The 21,660-nt window shown below is 42.6% G+C and overlaps 1 protein-coding gene across 1 annotated transcript in view; it reads left to right on the top strand.

Annotated features, from left to right (window-relative positions):
* LOC139748269 (ecto-NOX disulfide-thiol exchanger 1) overlaps positions 1 to 21,660 on the top strand; it is a 217,819-nt gene that overhangs the window by 77,587 nt on the left and 118,572 nt on the right. The window contains exon 10 of the mRNA XM_071661229.1: positions 3,459 to 3,671. Coding sequence (XP_071517330.1) covers positions 3,459 to 3,671 — 213 coding nt within the window. The remainder of the gene's footprint in view (positions 1 to 3,458; positions 3,672 to 21,660) is intronic.

The following is a 21,660-nucleotide window of genomic DNA, read 5'->3' as shown; positions in this document are numbered from 1 at the left end:
TTGGATGTTAATGTGCTGAGAGGTGCAACTGGAGGGATGTCTGATCATTATCTTGTGGAGGCTAAGGTGAAGATTTGTATGGGTTTTCAGAAAAGAAGAGTGAATGTTGGGGTGAAGAGGGTGGTGAGAGTAAGTGAGCTTGAGAAGGAGACCTGTGTGAGGAAGTACCAGGAGAGACTGAGTACAGAATGGAAAAAGGTGAGAACAATGGAAGTAAGGGGAGTGGGGGAGGAATGGGATGTATTTAGGGAATCAGTGATGGATTGCGCAAAAGATGCTTGTGGCATGAGAAGAGTGGGAGGTGGGTTGATTAGAAAGGGTAGTGAGTGGTGGGATGAAGAAGTAAGATTATTAGTGAAAGAGAAGAGAGAGGCATTTGGACAATTTTTGCAGGGGAAAAATGCAATTGAGTGGGAGATGTATAAAAGAAAGAGACAGGAGGTCAAGAGAAAGGTGCAAGAGGTGAAAAAGAGGACAAATGAGAGTTGGGGTGAGAGAGTATCTTCAAATTTTAGGGAGAATAAAAAGATGTTCTGGAAGGAGGTAAATAAAGTGCGCAAGACAAGGGAGCAAATGGGAACTTCAGTGAAGGGCGCAAATGGGGAGGTGATAACAAGTAGTGGTGATGTGAGAAGGAGATGGAGTGAGTATTTTGAAGGTTTGTTGAATGTGTTTGATGATAGAGTGGCAGATATAGGGTGTTTTGGTTGAGGTGGTGTGCAAAGTGAGAGGGTTAGGGAAAATGATTTGGTAAACAGAGAAGAGGCAGTAAAAGCTTTGCGGAAGATGAAAGCTGGCAAGGCAGCAGGTTTGGATGGTATTGCAGTGGAATTTATTGAAAAAGGTGGTGACTGTATTGTTGACTGGTTGGTAAGGTTATTTAATGTATGTATGACTCATGGTGAGGTGCCTGAGGATTGGCAGAATGTGTGCATAGTGCCATTGTACAAAGGCAAAGGGGATAAGAGTGAGTGCTCAAATTACAGAGGTATAAGTTTGTTGAGTGGAATAAAAAGAGTGTGGTTGAGAGAGCAGAAGAGGGTGTTTTGAAATGGTTTCTTCACATGGAGAGAATGAGTGAGGAAAGATTGACCAAGAGGATATATGTGTCAGAGGTGGAGGGAACGAGAAGTGGGAGACCAAATTGGAGGTGGAAAGATGGAGTGAAAAAGATTTTGAGTGATCGGGGCCTGAACATGCAGGAGGGTGAAAGGCGTGCAAGAAGTAGAGTGAATTGGAACAATGTGGTATACCGGGGTCGACGTGCTGTCAGTGGATTGAATCAGGGCATGTGAAGCGTCTGGTGTAAACCATTGAAAGCTGTGTAGGTATGTATATTTGCATGTGTGGACGTATGTATATACATGTGTATGGGGGTGGGTTGGGCCATTTCTTTCGTCTGTTTCCTTGCGCTACCTCGCAAACGCGGGAGACAGCGACAAAGCAAAAAAAAAAGAAAAAAAAAAAAGTTTGTTGAGTATTCCTGGCAAATTATATGGGAGGGTATTGATTGAGAGGGTGAAGGCATGTACAGAGCATCAGATTGAGGAAGAGCAGTGTGGTTTCAGAAGTGGTAGAGGATGTGTGGATCAGGTGTTTGCTTTGAAGAATGTATGTGAGAAAAACTTAGAAAAGCAAATGGATTTGTATGTAGCATTTATGGATCTGGAGAAGGCATATGATAGAGTTGATAGAGATGCTCTGTGGAAGGTATTAAGAATATATGGTGTGGGAGGCAAGTTGTTAGAAGCAGTGAAAAGTTTTTATCGAGGATGTAAGGCATGTGTACGTGTAGGAAGAGAGGAAAGTGATTGGTTCTCAGTGAATGTAGGTTTGCGGCAGGGGTGTGTGATGTCTCCATGGTTGTTTAATTTGTTTATGGATGGGGTTGTTAGGGAGGTGAATGCAAGAGTTTTGGAAAGAGGGGCAAGTATGAAGTCTGTTGTGGATGAGAGAGCTTGGGAAGTGAGTCAGTTGTTGTTCGCTGATGATACAGCGCTGGTGGCTGATTCATGTGAGAAACTGCAGAAGCTGGTGACTGAGTTTGGTAAAGTGTGTGAAAGAAGAAAGTTAAGAGTAAATGTGAATAAGAGCAAGGTTATTAGGTACAGTAGGGCTGAGGGTCAAGTCAGTTGGGAGGTAAGTTTGAATGGAGAAAAACTGGAGGAAGTAAAGTGTTTTAGATATCTGGGAGTGGATCTGGCAGCGGATGGAACCATGGAAGCGGAAGTGAATCATAGGGTGGGGGAGGGGGCGAAAATCCTGGGAGCCTTGAAGAATGTGTGGAAGTCGAGAACATTATCTCGGAAAGCAAAAATGGGTATGTTTGAAGGAATAGTGGTTCCAACAATGTTGTATGGTTGCGAGGCCTGGGCTATGGATAGAGTTGTGCGCAGGAGGGTGGATGTGCTGGAAATGAGATGTTTGAGGACAATGTGTGGTGAGGTGGTTTGATCGAGTAAGTAATGTAAGGGTAAGAGAGATGAGTGGAAATAAAAAGAGTGTGGTTGAGAGAGCAGAAGAGGGTGTTTTGAAATGGTTTGGGCACATGGAGAGAATGAGTGAGGAAAGATTGACCAAGAGGATATATGTGTTGGAGGTGGAGGGAACAAGGAGAAGTGGGAGACCAAATTGGAGGTGGAAAGATTGAGTGAAAAAGATTTTGAGTGATCGGGGCCTGAACATGCAGGAGGGTGAAAGGCGGGCAAGGAATAGAGTGAATTGGATCGATGTGGTATACCAGGGTTGACATGCTGTCAGTGGATTGAATTAGGGCATGTGAAGCGTCTGGGGTAAACCATGGAAAGTTGTGTGGGCCCTGGATGTGGAAAGGGAGCTGTGGTTTCGGGCATTATTGCATGAGAGCTAGAGACTGAGTGTGAACGAATGGGGCCTTTGTTGTCTTTTCCTAGTGCTACCTTGTACACATGAGGGGGGAGGGGGATGGTATTCCATGTGTGCCGAGGTGGCGATGGGAATGAATAAAGGCAGGCAGTGTGAATTGTGTGCATGGGTATATATGTATGTCTGTGTGTGTATATATATGTGTACATTGAGATGTATAGGTATGTATATTTGCGTGTGTGGACGTGTATGTATATACATTGTGTATGGGGGTGGGTTGGGCCATTTCTCTGTTTCCTTGCGCTACCTCGCAAATGCGGGAGACAGCGACAAAGCAAAATAAAATAAATAATAAATAAATCTCTCTTACCATTTTGTATTCCCTGCGTGTTGTAGAAGGTGACTAAAAGGGGTGGGAGCAGGGGGCTGGAAATCCTCCCCTCCAGTTATTACTGCTCCAAAAGAAGGAACAGAGAATGGGGCCAAGTGAAGATTTTCCTTCTAAGACTCGGGCCTCTCTTCTTGATGCTACCACGCTAATGCGGTAAATGGCGATTATGTATGAAAAAAATGTTTGATTATTTATTTATTTTTTTTCATTCTTTTTTTTACAGGTGATGATTCCTTTTCAAAGGCAGCTCAGATTCTCATCACTTGGCTTGAGCGAGGTGATTGTAGCAAGCGTAATGCAGGCACCTTCTATGGTATGATCCAGTCTACCAACTCTCATGTACGACGGTTGATGACAGAGAAGGGCCAGTACGAAGAGGAATTGGCAAAATTCCGAGAGCAGACAAGGGCACGCATGCAAGGTGTCATTATGCAGTGTGAGTATCGACTCTGATTATTGTAGATTATAATTCCTTTTTCTGAACTCTCTGATTGGAAAGTCTGGTATAGTAAAGCATTCCAGTAACATTTCAGTAACTGCATTCATTTTGTAATTTTTGTTGAACCTTAATTATCACTGATGTTTTCAGATACAGAAACTTATGAAAGTTTATTTTGAATAACTTAGATAATACTTTATATAAAAGGACTTATGTAGCATACACCTAGCTCCATTTTTTGCTCAAAGAAATTTACATCTCATTAGTCAAATGCTGTTGGACACGGATCAAACTGTTCTAAAGACACAGCTTTTAGAGGGATGAACTTGAGGAATTGCTGCAGTAAATTAAAGAAGGCAGCGACCAGAATGCTGAGATGATATGAAAACTTTCCAGCCATTGATCAAAGCTACAGGTATAGTAACCAAAAGAGCAAGGAAGGGTTGGATCCTATGATGCAACATGGCTTTCAAAAGTATAAAAACTGTATCGGAGTAAGAGAAGCCTGTGAGATTGAACAGATCTTTACAAGTAGATATGGTGAGTTGAGTTGTTTATCTGGTATTGGGAATGACCTCACAGGAGGCATTTTCTGTTTGTACAGTCCTATTATCAATAATTTTAAGTGAGCTTTTTCCAGCTTTCGAGCAAGGAGCTGTTCCAAATGTGAGTATCATTGTCATTCATTTGATTATTGTTTTATTGTGTTGAATCAGGATGATTATAGCTTAGTAAAACCTCGCTTATCTTCATTTTTTCTGTATAACTGTTGTAAAATTTTAAGAGATTCTTTATGACAAATGCAGAGTGCTAATAATATTTGATAAATGATATATGAGAATTCTTTGAAGTAAAAAGTGTTATTTATACCTGAAATAGTTGTATGATATGCTTATGGCTGAAACAATATTGTTGCTAAGATTGAAGTGAAATTTTTTTTTTGAATAATGGATTTTATTGAAGATATGATTATATTTTTCTCATACACATTGCCAGTAAATTATTGAAGGCGATGCCATTTGGAAAGAACATATGATACAAATTGTACCTTAGATTTGGCATTTTATGATGATGCTGTGGGTATGCTTCACACATAGTGTATTTTGTGTGCAAAATAAGACAACCTGCTGCATCTACCTGGGATTAGACTTTGGATTTAATTTCCATGGAAAATCCTTTTCAGACAAATGCCATAAATAGATTGATGTCGATTAGTGTTGCTCTATTATTTAGAAAGAAGAATTCCATTTGAGATTCTAGGCCTCCATATATACCTATTTCAGATGCCTCATTCCATGTCAGATTGACATTTTGTAAAAAGAATGATGAATTGGCAGAATGCATGCATAGTAACATTGTACAAAGGCAAAGGGGATAAAGGTGAGTGTTTAGATTAAAGAGGCATAGGTCTGTTGAGAATTCTTGGGAAATTATATGGGAGGGTATTTATTGAGAGGGTAAGGGCATGTGCAGAGCATCAGATTGGGGAAGAGCAGTGTGGTTTCAGAAGCGGTAGAGGATGTTTGGATTCGATGTTTCCTTTGAAGAATGTATGTGGGAAATACTTAGAAAAACAAATGGATTTATAAGTTGCACTTATGGATCTGGAGAAGGCATAGGATAGGGTTGATAGAGATTTTTTGTGGATGGTTTTAAGAGTATATGGTGTGGGAGGTAAGTTGCTGGAAGCAGTGAAAAGTTTTTACCAAGGATGTAAGGCATGTGTATGAATAGAAAGAGAGGAAAGTGATTGGTTCCCAGTGAATGTTGGTTTGCAGCTGGGGTGCATGATGACTCCATGGTTGTTTAATTTGTTTATGGATGGGGTTGTTAGGGAGGTGAATGCAAGAGTTTTGGAGATAAGGGCAAGTATGCAGTCTGTTGTGGATGAGTGGGCTTGGAAAATCAGTCAGTTGTTGTTCGAGTGGGCTTGGAAAATCAGTCAGTTGTTGTTCGCTGATGATACAGCGCTGGTGGCTTATTCGGATGAGAAACTGCAGAAGTTGGTGACTGAGTTCGGTAAAGTGTGTGAAAGAAGAAAGCTGAGAGTAAATGTGAATAAGAGCAAGGATATTAGGTTCAGTAGGGTTGAGGGACAAGCCAATTGGGAGGTAAGTTTGAATGGAGAAAAACTGGAGGAAGTGAAGTGTTTGAGATATCTGGGAGTGGATCTGGCAGCGGATGGAACCATGGAAGCAGAAGTGAGTCACTGGGTGAAGGAGGGGACAAAGGTTCTGGGAGCATTGAAGAATGTGTGGAAGGCAAGAACGTTATCTCAGAGGGCAAAAATGGGTATGTTTGAAGGAATAGTGGTTCCAACAAAGTTATATGGTTGCGAGGCATGGGCTATAGATAGGGTTATGCGAAGGAGGGTGGATGTGTTGGAGATGAAATATTTAAGGACAATATGTGGTGTGAGGTGGTTTGATCGAGTAAGTAATGAAAGGGTGATAGAGATGTGTGGTAATAAAAAGAGTGTGGTTGAGAGAGCAGAAGAGGGTGTGTTGAAATGGTTTGGATATATGGAAAGAATGAGTGAGGAATGATTGACAAAGAGGATATATGTGTCAGACCTGGAGGGAAGAAGGAGAGGCGGGAGACTAAGTTGGAGGTGGAAGAATGGAGTGAAAACGATTTTGAGTGATTGGGCCCTAAACATACAGGAGGGCGAAAGACGTGCAAGGAATAGAGTGAATTGGAACAATGTGGTATTCCGGGGTTGACATGCTGTCAATGGATTGAACCAGGACATGTGAAGCGTCTGGGGTAAACCATGGAAAGTTTTGTGGGACCTGGATGTAGAAATGGAGCTGTGGTTTGGGTGTATTACACGACAGCTAGAGACTGAGTGTGAACAAATGTGGCCTTTGTTGTCCTTTCCTAGTGCTATCTCGTGTGCACGCGCGGGAGGAGGGGGGGTACCACTTCATGTGTGGTGGGGTGGTGACAGGAATGGATGAAGGCAGCAAGTATGAATATGTACATATGTATATATGTATATGTATGTATATATGCGTGTGTGGGCGTTTATGTATATACATGTGTATGTAGGTGGGTTTGGCCATTCTTTTGTCTCTTTCCTTGCAGTACGCACATTGCAAACTCTTGCATTCAAAGAGTTTTGGAAAGAGGGGCAAGTATGCAGTCGTTTGTGGATGAAAGAGCTTCGGAAGTGAGTCAGTTGTTGTTCGCTGATGATACAGCGCTGGTGGCTGATTCATGTGAGAAACTGCAGAAGCTGGTGACTGAGTTTGGTAAAGTGTGTGAAAGAAGAAAGCTGAGAGTAAATATGAATAAGAGCAAGGTTATTAGGTACAGTAGGGTTGAGGGACAAGTCAACTGAGAGGTAAGTTTGAAAGGAGAAAAACTGGAGGAAGTGAAGTGTTTGAGATATCTGGGAGTGGATCTGGCAGTGGATGGAACCATGGAAGAGGAAGTGAATCATAGGGTGGGGGAGGGGGCGAAAGTTCTGGGATCGTTGAAGAATGTGTGGAAGTCAAGATCATTATCTTGGAAAGCAAAAATGGCTATGTTTGAAGGAATAGTGGTTCCAACAATGTTATATGGTTGCAAGGCGTGGGCTATGGATAGAGTTGTGCGGAGGAGGGTGGATGTGCTGGAAATGAGATGTTTGAGGACAATATGTGGTGTGAGGTGGTTTGATCGAGTAAGTAACGTAAGGGTAAGAGAGATGTGTGGAAATAAAAAGAGCGTGGTTGAGAGAGCAGAAGAGGGTGTTGTGAAATGGTTTGGGCACATGGAGAGAATGAGTGAGGAAAGATTGACCAAGAGGATATATATGTCGGAGGTGGAGGGAACGAGAAGTGGGAGACCAAATTGGAGGTGGAAAGATGGAGTGAAAAAGATTTTGAGTGATCGGGGCCTGAACATGCAGGAGGGTGAAAGGCGGGCAAGGAATAGAGTGAATTGGATCGATGTGGTATACTGGGGTCAACGTGCTGTCAATGGATTGAATCAGGGCATGTGAAGCGTTTAGGGTAAACCATGGAAAGTTGTGTGGGCCCTGGATGTGGAAAGGGAGCTGTGGTTTTGGGCATTATTACATGACAGCTAGAGACTGAGTTTGTATGAATGGGGCCTTTGTTATCTTTTCCTAGCGCTACCTCGCACACATGAGGGGGAGGGGGATGTTATTCCATGTGTGGCGAGGTGGCGATGGGAATAAATAAAGGCAGACGGTATGGATTATGTACATGTGTATTTATATATATGTCTGTGTGTGTATATATATGTGTACATTGAGATGTATGGGTATGTATATTTGCATATGTGGACATGTATGTATATACATGTGTATGGTGGTGGGTTGGGCCATTTCTTTCGTCTGTTTCCTTGCGCTACCTCGGAAACACAGGAGACAGCGACAAAGCAAAATAGATAAATAAAATAGAAGATATATATATATTATTTATTTATTTATTTTGCTTTGTCGCTGTCTCCCGCGTTTGCAAGGTAGCGCAAGGAAACAGACGAAAGAAATGGCCCAACCCACCCCCATACCCATGTATATACATACACGTCCACACACGCAAATATACATACCCATACATCTCAATGTACACATATATATACACACACAGACACATACATATCTACACAAACACACAGTTCACACTGTCTTCCTTAATTCATTCCTATCACCACCTCGCCACACATGGAATAACATCCCCCTCCCCCCTCATGTGTGCGAGGTAATGATAGGAAAAGGCAACAAAGGCCCATTCGTTCACACTCAGTCTCTAGCTGTCATGCAATAATGCCCGAAACCACAGTTCCCTTTCCACATCCAGGCCCCACAGAACTTTCCACGGTTTACCCCAGATGCTTCACATGCCCTGATTCAATCCATTGACAGCACGTCGACCCCGGTATACCACTTCGATCCAATTCACTCTATTACTTAACCGCCTTTCACCTTTTTTTTTTTTTACCTTTTCACCCTTTCACCTTTTCACCCTTTCACCCTCCTGTATATATATATATATATATATATATATATATATATATATATATATATATATATATATATATATATATATATTTATTTTTAATAAATTTAATAAATTCCACTGCAGTACCATCCAAACCTGCTGCCTTGCCGGCTTTCATCTTCCGCAAAGCTTTTACTACCTCTTCTCTGTTTACCAAATCATTTTCCCTAACCCTCTCACTTTGCACACCACCTCGACCAAAACACCCTATATCTGCCACTCTATCATCAAACACATTCAACAAACCTTCAAAATACTCACTCCATCTCCTTCTCCCATCACCACTACTTGTTATCACCTCCCCATTTGCGCCCTTCACTGAAGTTCCCATTTGCTCCCTTGTCTTACGCACTTTATTTACCTCCTTCCAGAACATCTTTTTATTCTCCCTAAAATTTAATGATACTCTCTCACCCCAACTCTCATTTGCCCTCTTTTTCACCTCTTGCACCTTTCTCTTGACCTCCTGTCTCTTTCTTTTATACATCTCCCACTCAATTGCATATTTTCCCTGCAAAAATCGTCCAAATGCCTCTCTCTTCTCTTTCACTAATAATCTTACTTCTTCATCCCACCACTCACTACCCTTTCTAATCAACCCACCTCCCACTCTTCTCATGCCACAAGCATCTTTTGCGCAATCCATCACTGATTCCCTAAATACATCCCATTCCTCCCCCACTCCCCTTACTTCCATTGTTCTCACCTTTTTCCATTCTGTACTCAGTCTCTCCTCGTACTTCCTCACATAAGTCTCCTTCCCAAGCTCACTTACTCTCACCACCCTCTTCACCCCAACATTCACTCTTCTTTTCTGAAAACCCATACAAATCTTCACCTTAGCCTCCACAAGATAATGATCAGACATCCCTCCAGTTGCACCTCTCAGCACATTAACATCCAAAAGTCTCTCTTTCGCGCGCCTGTCAATTAACACGTAATCCAATAACGCTCTCTGGCCATCTCTCCTACTTACATATGTATACTTATGTATATCTCGCTTTTTAAACCAGGTATTCCCAATCACCAGTCCTTTTTCAGCACATAAATCTACAAGCTCTTCACCATTTCCATTTACAACACTGAACACCCCATGTATACCAATTATTCCCTCAACTGCCACATTACTCACCTTTGCATTCAAATCACCCATCACTATAACCCGGTCTCGTGCATCAAAACCACTAACACATTCATTCAGCTGCTCCCAAAACACTTGCCTCTCATGATCTTTCTTCTCATGCCCAGGGGGTGACTGTATTATTGACTGGTTGGTAAGGTTATTCAATGTATGTATGACTCATGGTGAGGTGCCTGAGGATTGGCGGAATGCGTGCATAGTGCCATTGTACAAAGGCAAAGGGGATAAGAGTGAGTGCTCAAATTACAGAGGTATAAGTTTGTTGAGTATTCCTGGTAAATTATATGGGAGGGTATTGATTGAGAGGGTGAAGGCATGTACAGAGCATCAGATTGGGGAAGAGCAGTGTGGTTTCAGAAGTGGTAGAGGATGTGTGGATCAGGTGTTTGCTTTGAAGAATGTATGTGAGAAAAACTTAGAAAAGCAAATGGATTTGTATGTAGCATTTATGGATCTGGAGAAGGCATATGATAGGGATGCTCTGTGGAAGGTATTAAGAATATATGGTGTGGGAGGCAAGTTGTTAGAAGCAGTGAAAAGTTTTTATCGAGGATGTAAGGCATGTGTACGTGTAGGAAGAGAGGAAAGTGATTGGTTCTCAGTGAATGTAGGTTTGCGGCAGGGGTGTGTGATGTCTCCATGGTTGTTTAGTTTGTTTATGGATTGCTTATGGATGGGGTTGTTATATATATATTTTTTTTTTTTTTTTTTTTTTTTTTTTTCCAAAAGAAGGAACAGAGAATTGTGCCAGGTGAGGGTATTCCCTCAAAGGCCCAGTCCTCTGTTCTTAACGCTACCTCGCTAATGTGGGAAATGGCGAATAGTTTGAAAGAAAGAAAAAAGATATATATATATATATCTTCCGCTTCCATGGTTCCATCCGATGCCAGATCCACTCCCAGATATCTAAAACACTTTACTTCCTCCAGTTTTTCTCCATTCAAACTTACCTCCCAATTGACTTGACCCTCAACCCTACTGTACCTAATAACCTTGCTCTTATTCACATTTACTCTTAACTTTCTTCTGTCACACACTTTACCAAACTCAGTCACCAGGTGGGGGAGGGGGCGAAAATCCTGGGAGCCTTGAAGAATGTGTGGAAGTTGAGAACATTATCTCGGAAAGCAAAAATGGGTATGTTTGAAGGAATAGTGGTTCCAACAATTTTGTACGGTTGCGAGGCGTGAGCTATGGATAGAGTTGTGCGCAGGAGGGTGGATGTGCTGGAAATGAGATGTTTGAGGACAATGTGTGGTGTGAGGTGGTTTGATCGAGTAAGTAACGTAAGGGTAAGAGAGATGTGTGGAAATAAAAAGAGCGTGGTTGAGAGAGCAGAAGAGGGTGTTTTGAAATGGTTTGGGCACATGGAGAGAATGAGTGAGGAAAGATTGACCAAGAGGATATATGTGTAGGAGGTGAAGGGAACGAGGAGAAGTGGGAGACCAAATTGGAGGTGGAAAGATGGAGTAAAAAGGATTTTGTGTGATCGGGGCCTGAACATGCAGGAGGGTGAAAGGAGGGCAAGGAATAGAGTGAATTGGATCGATGTGGTATACCGGGGTTGACGTGCTGTCAGTGGATTGAATCAGGGCATGTGGGGCGTCGGGGTAAACCATGGAAAGCTGTGTAGGTATGTATATTTGTGTGTGTGGACGTGTGTATGTATATGTGTATGGGGGGGGTTGGGCCATTTCTTTCGTCTGTTTCCTTGCGCTACCTCGCAAACGCGGGAGACAGCGACAAAGTATAAAAAAAAAAAAAAAAAATATATATATATATATATATATATATATATATATATATATATATATATATATATCCCTGGGGATAGGGGAGAAAGAATACTTCCCACGTATTCCCTGCGTGTCATAGAAGGCAACTAAAAGGGAAGGGAGCGGGGGGCTGGAAATCCTCCCCTCTCGTTTTTTTTTTTTTTTTTTTTTTTAATTTTCCAAAAGAAGGAACAGAGAAGAGGGCCAGGTGAGGATATGCCCTCAAAGGCCCAGTCCTCTGTTCTTAACGCTACCTCGCTATCGCGGGAAATGGCGAATAGTATGAAAAAAATATATTTTTTTTTTTTTTTTTTTTTTTATACTTTGTCGCTGTCTCCCGCGTTTGCGAGGTAGCGCAAGGAAACAGACGAAAGAAATGGCCCAACCCCCCCCCATACACATGTACATACACACGTCCACACACGCAAATATACATACCTACACAGCTTTCCATGGTTTACCCCAGACGCTTCACATGCCTTGCTTCAATCCACTGACAGCACGTCAACCCCTGTATACCACATGACTCCAATTCACTCTATTTCTTGCCCTCCTTTCACCCTCCTGCATGTTCAGGCCCCGATCACACAAAATCTTTTTCACTCCATCTTTCCACCTCCAATTTGGTCTCCCTCTTCTCCTCGTTCCCTCCACCTCCGACACATATATCCTCTTGGTCAATCTCTCTTCACTCATTCTCTCCATGTGCCCAAACCATTTCAAAACACCCTCTTCTGCTCTCTCAACCACGCTCTTTTTATTTCCACACATCTCTCTTACCCTTACGTTACTTACTCGATCAAACCACCTCACACCACACATTGTCCTCAAACATCTCATTTCCAGCACATCCATCCTCCTGCGCACATCTCTATCCATAGCCCACGCCTCGCAACCATACAACATTGTTGGAACCACTATTCCCTCAAACATACCCATTTTTGCTTTCCGAGATAATGTTCTCGACTTCCACACATTTTTCAAGGCTCCCAAAATTTTCGCCCCCTCCCCCACCCTATGATCCACTTCCGCTTCCATGGTTCCATCCGCTGACAGATCCACTCCCAGATATCTAAAACACTTCACTTCCTCCAGTTTTTCTCCATTCAAACTCACCTCCCAATTGACTTGACCCTCACCCCTACTGTACCTAATAACCTTGCTCTTATTCACATTTACTCTCAACTTTCTTCTTCCACACACTTTACCAAACTCAGTCACCAGCTTCTGCAGTTTCTCACATGAATCAGCCACCAGCGCTGTATCATCAGCGAACAACAACTGACTCACTTCCCAAGCTCTCTCATCCCCAACAGACTTCATACTTGCCCCTCTTTCCAGGACTCTTGCATTTACCTCCCTTACAACCCCATCCATAAACAAATTAAACAACCATGGAGACATCACACACCCCTGCCGCAAACCTACATTCACTGAGAACCAATCACTTTCCTCTCTTCCTACACGTACACATGCCTTACATCCTCGATAAAAACTTTTCACTGCTTCTAACAACTTGCCTCCCACACCATATATTCTTAATACCTTCCACAGAGCATCTCTATCAACTCTATCATATGCCTTCTCCAGATCCATAAATGCTACATACAAATCCATTTGCTTTTCTAAGTATTTCTCACATACATTCTTCAAAGCAAACACCTGATCCACACATCCTCTACCACTTCTGAAACCGCACTGCTCTTCCCCAATCTGATGCTCTGTACATGCCTTCACCCTCTCAATCAATACCCTCCCATATAATTTACCAGGAATACTCAACAAACTTATACCTCTGTAATTTGAGCACTCACTCTTATCCCCTTTGCCTTTGTACAATGGCACTATGCACGCATTCCGCCAATCCTCAGGCACCTCACCATGAGTCATACATACATTGAATAACCTTACCAACCAGTCAACAATACAGTCACCCCCTTTTTTAATAAATTCCACTGCAATACCATCCAAACCTGCTGCCTTGCCGGCTTTCATCTTCCGCAAAGCTTTTACTACCTCTTCTCTGTTTACCAAATCATTTTCCCTAACCCTCTCACTTTGCACACCACCTCGACCAAAACACCCTATATCTGCCACTCTGTCATCAGACACATTCAACAAAAAATATATATACATATATATATATATATATATATATGAGAGTTGGGGTGAGAGAGTATCATTAAATTTTAGGGAGAATAAAAAGATGTTCTGGAAGGTGGTAAATAAAGTGCGTAAGACAAGGGAGCAAATGGGAACTTCAGTGAAGGGGGCAAATGGGGAGGTGATAACAAGTAGTGGTGATGTGAGAAGGAGATGGAGTGAGTATTTTGAAGGTTTGTTGAATGTGTTTGATGATAGAGTGGCAGATATAGGGTGTTTTGGTCGAGGTGGTGTGCAAAGTGCTAGGGTTAGGGAAAATGATTTGGTAAACAGAGAAGAGGTAGTAAAAGCTTTGCGGAAGATGAAAGCCGGCAAGGCAGCAGGTTTGGATGGTATTGCAGTGGAATTTATTAAAAAAGGGGGTGACTGTATTGTTGACTTGTTGGTAAGGTTATTTAATGTATGTATGACTCATGGTGAGGTGCCTGAGGATTGGCGGAATGCGTGCATAGTGCCATTGTACAAAGGCAAAGGGGATAAGAGTGAGTGCTCAAATTATAGAGGTATAAGTTTGTTGAGTATTCCTGGCAAATTATATGGGAGGGTATTGATTGAGAGGGTGAAGGCATGTACAGAGCATCAGATTGGGGAAGAGCAGTGTGGTTTCAGAAGTGGTAGAGGATGTGTGGATCAGGTGTTTGCTTTGAAGAATGTATGTGAGAAATACTTAGAAAAGCAAATGGATTTGTATGTAGCATTTATGGATCTGGAGAAGGCATATGATAGAGTTGATAGAGATGCTCTGTGGAAGGTATTAAGAATATATGGTGTGGGAGGCAAGTTGTTAGAAGCAGTGAAAAGTTTTTATCGAGGATGTAAGGCATGTGTACGTGTAGGAAGAGAGGAAAGTGATTGGTTCTCGGTGAATGTAGGTTTGTGGCAGGGGTGTGATGTCTCCATGGTTGTTTAATTTGTTTACGGATGGGGTTGTTAGGGAGGTGAATGCAAGAGTTTTGGAAAGAGGGGCAAGTATGAAGTCTGTTGGGGATGAGAGAGCTTGGGAAGTGAGTCAGTTGTTGTTCGCTGATGATACAGCGCTGGTGGCTGATTCATGTGAGAAACTGCAGAAGCTGGTGACTGAGTTTGGTAAAGTGTGTGAAAGAAGAAAGTTAAGAGTAAATGTGAATAAGAGCAAGGTTATTAGGTACAGTAGGGTTGAGGGTCAAGTCAATTGGGAGGTGAGTTTGAATAGAGAAAAACTGGAGGAAGTGAAGTGTTTTAGATATCTGGGAGTGGATCTGGCAGCGGATGGAACCATGGAAGCAGAAGTGGATCATAGGGTGGGGGAGGGGGCGAAAATTCTGGGAGCCTTGAAGAATGTGTGGAAGTCGAGAACATTATCTCGGAAAGCAAAAATGGGTATGTTTGAAGGAATAGTGGTTCCAACAATGTTGTATGGTTGCGAGGCGTGGACTATGGATAGAGTTGTGCGCAGGATGATGGATGTGCTGGAAATGAGATGTTTGAGGACAATGTGTGGTGTGAGGTGGTTTGATCGAGTAAGTAACGTAAGGGTAAGAGAGATGTGTGGAAATAAAAAGAGCGTGGTTGAGAGAGCAGAAGATGGTGTTTTGAAATGGTTTGGTCACATGGAGAGAATGAGTGAGGAAAGATTGACCAAGAGGATATATGTGTCGGAGGTGGAGGGAACGAGGAGAAGAGGGAGACCAAATTGGAGGTGGAAAGATGAAAGTGAAAAAGATTTTGTGTGATCGGGGCCTGAACATGCAGGAGGGTGAAAGGAGGGCAAGGAATAGAGTGAATTGGAGCGATGTGGTATACCGGGGTTGACGTGCTGTCAGTGGATTGAATCAAGACATGTGAAGCGTCTGGGGTAAACCATGGAAAGCTGTGTAGGTATGTATATTTGCGTGTGTGGACGTATGTATATACATGTGTATGGGGGTGGGTTGGGCCATTTCTTTCGTCTGTTTCCTTGCGCTACCTCGCAAACGCGGGAGACAGTAACAAAGTAAAAAAAAAAATATATATATATATATATATCCCTGGGGATATATATATATATATCCCTGGGGATATATATATATTTATCCCTGGGGATAGGGGAGAAAGAATACTTCCCACGTATTCCCTGTGTGTCGTAGAAGGTGACTAAAAGGGGAGGGAGCGGGGGGGCTGGAAATCCTCCCCTCTCATCATTTTTTTTAATTTTCCAAAAGAAGGAACAGAGAAGGGGGCCAGGTGAGAATATTCCCTCAGAATATGACTTTCCCAAAATGAGACACTCAAACTGCAAGAGGTAATGTTTGGGGTGTTAGTGGTGGCATTACTGACCTGACTATAGTTATACCCGTATGCCATCTTGGAGGAGGAGTATCCCAGAGTGAAGGTATTTGTACTAAACCCAGCCGCTCGAGTGACACTGGGCAGTCCGGCAAGGCTAGAGGCATGGCACTCCACTGGTCATGGCGCCATCACACGCTGTCACCTGCTGGCACCAGCTGGGAGGGACAAGCGGCACACATGAGTGTTGACTACCTCACACTCAGTTCCACTCACTCTGTCTCCAAATCTCACATTCACAGGTTATGAAGCCTGCCAGTTCACACATACTCGCAGGTGCGGGGTTACCATCACACTTCCCTTCACAAGGGCATCTTTTACAACGAGCACACACACCACGAGCAGCGAAGAAGGACATCCCTAAGAAAGTACAGTATGTCCCTAGGGCTTCCTTTAAGACCCACAAGTGGGTCCCAAGCACCCCTAAGGATGTAGTGGGGCGTCCTTAAGTGCACTGGATGTCTTGACCCTCGTGTTCCCAATGGTCCCTCATAATACTCAAGATTTCAAAACTTATCCACTGCATATTATCTAAGTGAAACACGTAAAAAAACACATAACTTTCCCCTAAGGCTACCCATGATCATCATCATCATCCCAGCCACCTAGCGACGTTTTTCATCCCAGCCAAAACTGTTCAACCTCCAAACACTCCAAACACGCACACACACACACACACACACACATATATATATTTTTTTTTTTTTTTTTTTTTTTTTTTTTTTTTTTATACTTTGTCGCTGTCTCCCGCATTTGCGAGGTAGCGCAAGGAAACAGACGAAAGAAATGGCCCAACCCCCCCCCATACACATGTACATACACACGTCCACACACGCAAATATACATACCTACACAGCTTTCCATGGTTTACCCCAGATGCTTCACATGCCTTGATTCAATCCACTGACAGCACGTCAACCCCTGTATACCACATCGCTCCAATTCACTCTATTCCTTGCCCTCCTTTCACCCTCCTGCATGTTCAGGCCCCGATCACACAAAATCTTTTTCACTCCATCTTTCCACCTCCAATTTGGTCTCCCTCTTCTCCTCGTTCCCTCCACCTCCGACACGTATATCCTCTTGGTCAATCTTTCCTCACTCATTCTCTCCATGTGCCCAAACCATTTCAAAACACCCTCTTCTGCTCTCTCAACCACGCTCTTTTTATTTCCACACATCTCTCTTACCCTTACGTTACTTACTCGATCAAACCACCTCACACCACACATTGTCCTCAAACATCTCATTTCCAGCACATCCATCCTCCTGCGCACAACTCTATCCATAGCCCACGCCTCGCAACCATACAGCATTGTTGGAACCACTATTCCTTCAAACATACCCATTTTTGCTTTCCGAGATAATGTTCTCGACTTCCACACATTTTTCAAGGCTCCCAAAATTTTCGCCCCCTCCCCCACCCTATGATCCACTTCCGCTTCCATGGTTCCATCCGCTGACAGATCCACTCCCAGATATCTAAAACACTTCACATCCTCCAGTTTTTCTCCATTCAAACTCACCTCCCAATTGACTTGACCCTCAACCCTACTGTACCTAATAACCTTGCTCTTATTCACATTTACTCTTAACTTTCTTCTATATATATATATATATATATATATATATATATATATATATATATATATATTTTTTTTTTTTTTTTTTTTTTTTTTCATACTATTCGCCATTTCCCGCATTAGCGAGGTAGCGTTAACAACAGAGGACTGGGCCTTTGAGGGAATATCCTCATATGGCCCCCTTCTCTGTTCCTTCTTTTGGAAAATTTAAAAAAAAATGAGAGGGGAGGATTTCCAGCCCCCCGCTCCCATATATATATATATATATATATATATATATATATATATATATATATATATATATATATATATTATCCCTGGGGATAGGGGATTAAGAATACTTCCCACGTATTCCCTGCATGTCGTAGAAGGCGACTAAAAGGGGAGGGAGCGGGGGGCTGGAAATCCTCCCCTCTTGTTTTTTTTTTTTAATTTTTCCAAAAGAAGGAACAGAGGGGGCCAGGTGAGGATATTCCAAAAAAGGCCCAGTCCTCTGTTCTTAACGCTACCTCGCCAACGCGGGAAATGGCAAATAGTTTAAAAGAAAGAAAAAATATATATATATATATATATATATATATTTTTTTTTTTTTTTTTTTTTTTTGCTTTGTCGCTGTCTCCCGCGTTTGCGAGGTAGCGCAAGGAAACAGACGAAAGAAATGGCCCAACCCACCCCCATACACATGCACACACACATGTCCACACACGCAAATATACATACCTACACAGCTTTCCATGGTTTACCCCAGACGCCTCACATGCCCTGATTCAATCCACTGACAGCACGTCAACCCCAATATACCACATCGATCCAATTCACTCTATTCCTTGCCCACCTTTCACCCTCCTGCATGTTCAGGCCCCAATCACATAAAAATCTTTTTCATTCCATCTTTCCACCTCCAATTTGGTCTCCCACTTCTCCTCGTTCCCTCCACCTCCGACACATATATCCTCTTGGTCAATCTTTCCTAACTCATTCTCTCCATGTGCCCAAACCATTTCAAAACACCCTCTTCTGCTCTCTCAACCACGCTCTTTTTATTTCCACACATCTCTCTTACCCTTACATTACTTACTCGATCAAACCACCTCACACCACACATTGTCCTCAAACATCTCATTTCCAGCACATCCACCCTCCTGCGCACAACTCTATCCATAGCCCACGCCTCGCAACCATACAACATTGTTGGAACCACTATTCCTTCAAACATACCCATTTTTGCTTTCCGAGATAATGTTCTCGACTTCCACACATTCTTCAAGGCTCCCAGGATTTTAGCCCCCTCCCTCACCCTATGATTCACTTCCGCTTCCATGGTTCCATCCGCTGCCAGGTCCACTCACAGATATCTAAAACACTTTACTTCCTCCAGTTTTTCTCCATTCAAACTTACATCCGAATTGACTTGACCCTCTGCCCTACTGTACCTAATAACCTTGCTCTTATTCACATTTACCCTGAACTTTCTTCTTTCACACACTTTACCAAACTCAGTCACCAGCTTCTGCAGTTTCTCACATGAATCAGCCACCAGCGCTGTATCATCAGCGAACAGCAACTGACTCACTTCCCAAGCTATATAATATATATATATATATATATATATATATATATATATATATATATATATATATATATGTATATATATATCAGTCCTTTTTCAGCACATAAATCTACAAGCTCTTCACCATTTCCATTTACAACACTGAACACCCCATGTATACCAATTTATTCCCTCAACTGCCACATTACTCACCTTTGCATTCAAATCACCCAACACTATAACCCGGTCTTGTGCATCAAAACCACTAACACACTCATTCAGCTGCTCCCAAAACACTTGCCTCTCATGATCTTTCTTCTCATGCCCAGGTGCATATGCACCAATAATCACCCATCTCTCCATCAACTTTCAGTTTTACCCATATTAATCGAGAATTTACTTTCTTACATTCTATCACATACTTCCACAACTCCTGTTTCAGGAGTACTGCTACTCCTTCCCTTGCTCTTGTCCTCTAACTAACCCCTGACTTTACTCCCAAGACATTCCCAAACCACTCTTCCCCTTTACCCTTGAGCTTCGTTTCACTCAGAGCCAAAACATCCAGGCTCCTTTCCTCAAACATACTACCTATCTCTCCTTTTTTCACATCTTGGTTACATCCACACACATTTAGGCACCCCAATCTGAGCCTTCGAGGAGGATGAGCACTCCCCGCGTGACTCCTTCTTCTGTTTCCCATTTACCTGGTTTAAAAAGCGAGATATACATAAGTATACTTATGTAAGTAGGAGAGATGGCCAGAGAGTGTTATTGGATTAGGTGTTAATTGACAGGCGCGCGAAAGAGAGACTTTTGGATGTTAATGTGCTGAGAGGTGCAACTGGAGGGATGTCTGATCATTATCTTGTGGAGGCTAAGGTGAAGATTTGTATGGGTTTTCAGAAAAGAAGAGTGAATGTTGGGGTGAAGAGGGTGGTGAGAGTAAGTGAGCTTGGGAAGGAGACTTGTGTGAGGAAGTACCAGGAGAGACTGAGTACAGAATGGAAAAAGGTGAGAACAATGGAAGTAAGGGGAGTGGGGGAGGATTGGGATGTATTTAGGGAATCAGTGATGGATTGCACAAAAGATGCTTGTGGTATGAGAAGAGTGGGAGGTGGGTTGATTAGAAAGGGTAGTGAGTGGTGGGATGAAGAAGTAAGATTATTAGTGAAAGAGAAGAGAGAGGCTTTTGGACGATTTTTGCAGGGAAAAAATGCAATTGAGTGGGAGATGTATAAAAGAAAGAGACAGGAGGTCAAGAGAAAGGTGCAAGAGGTGAAAAAAAGGGCAAATGAGAGTTGGGGTGAGAGAGTATCATTAAATTTTAGGGAGAATAAAAAGATGTTCTGGAAGGAGGTAAATAAAGTGCGTAAGACAAGGGAGCAAATGGGAACTTCAGTGAAGGGCGCAAATGGGGAGGTGATAACAAGTAGTGGTGATGTGAGAAGGAGATGGAGTGAGTATTTTGAAGGTTTGTTGAATGTGTTTGATGATAGAGTGGCAGATATAGGGTGTTTTGGTCGAGGTGGTGTGCAAAGTGCGAGGGTTAGGGAAAATGATTTGGTAAACAGAGAAGAGGTAGTAAAAGCTTTGCGGAAGATGAAAGCCGGCAAGGCAGCAGGTTTGGACGGTATTGCAGTGGAATTTATTAAAAAAGGGGGTGACTGTATTGTTGACTGGTTGGTAAGGTTATTTAATGTATGTATGACTCATGGTGAGGTGCCTGAGGATTGGCGGAATGCGTGCATAGTGCCATTGTACAAAGGCAAAGGGGATAAGAGTGAGTGCTCAAATTACAGAGGTATAAGTTTGTTGAGTATTCCTGGCAAATTATATGGGAGGGTATTGATTGAGAGGGTGAAGGCATGTACAGAGTATCAGAGTGGGGAGGAACAGTGTGGTTTCAGAAGTGGTAGAGGATGTGTGGATCAGGTGTTTGCTTTGAAGAATGTATGTGAGAAATACTTAGAAAAGCAAATGGATTTGTATGTAGCATTTATGGATCTGGAGAAGGTATATGATAGAGATGCTCTGTGGAAGGTATTAAGAATATATGGTGTTGGAGGCAAGTTGTTAGAAGCAGTGAAAAGTTTTTATCGAGGATGTAAGGCATGTGTGCGTGTAGGAAGAGAGGAAAGTGATTGGTTCTCGGTGAATGTAGGTTTGCGGCAGGGGTGTGTGATGTCTCCATGGTTGTTTAATTTGTTTATGGATGGGGTTGTTAGGGAGGTGAATGCAAGAGTTTTGGAAAGAGGGGCAAGTATGAAGTCTGTTGGGGATGAGAGAGCTTGGGAAGTGAGTCAGTTGTTGTTCGCTGATGATACAGCGCTGGTGGCTGATTCATGTGAGAAACTACAGAAGCTGGTGACTGAGTTTGGTAAAGTGTGTGAAAGAGGAAAGTTAAGAGTAAATGTGAATAAGAGCAAGGTTATTAGGTACAGTAGGGTTGAGGGTC

Source organism: Panulirus ornatus, chromosome 73 (assembly GCF_036320965.1).
Source record: "Panulirus ornatus isolate Po-2019 chromosome 73, ASM3632096v1, whole genome shotgun sequence".
In the NCBI taxonomy this organism is placed as follows: domain Eukaryota; kingdom Metazoa; phylum Arthropoda; class Malacostraca; order Decapoda; family Palinuridae; genus Panulirus; species Panulirus ornatus.
Note: the sequence above shows the minus strand (reverse complement) of the source record. Positions and strands in the feature narration are given on the sequence as shown.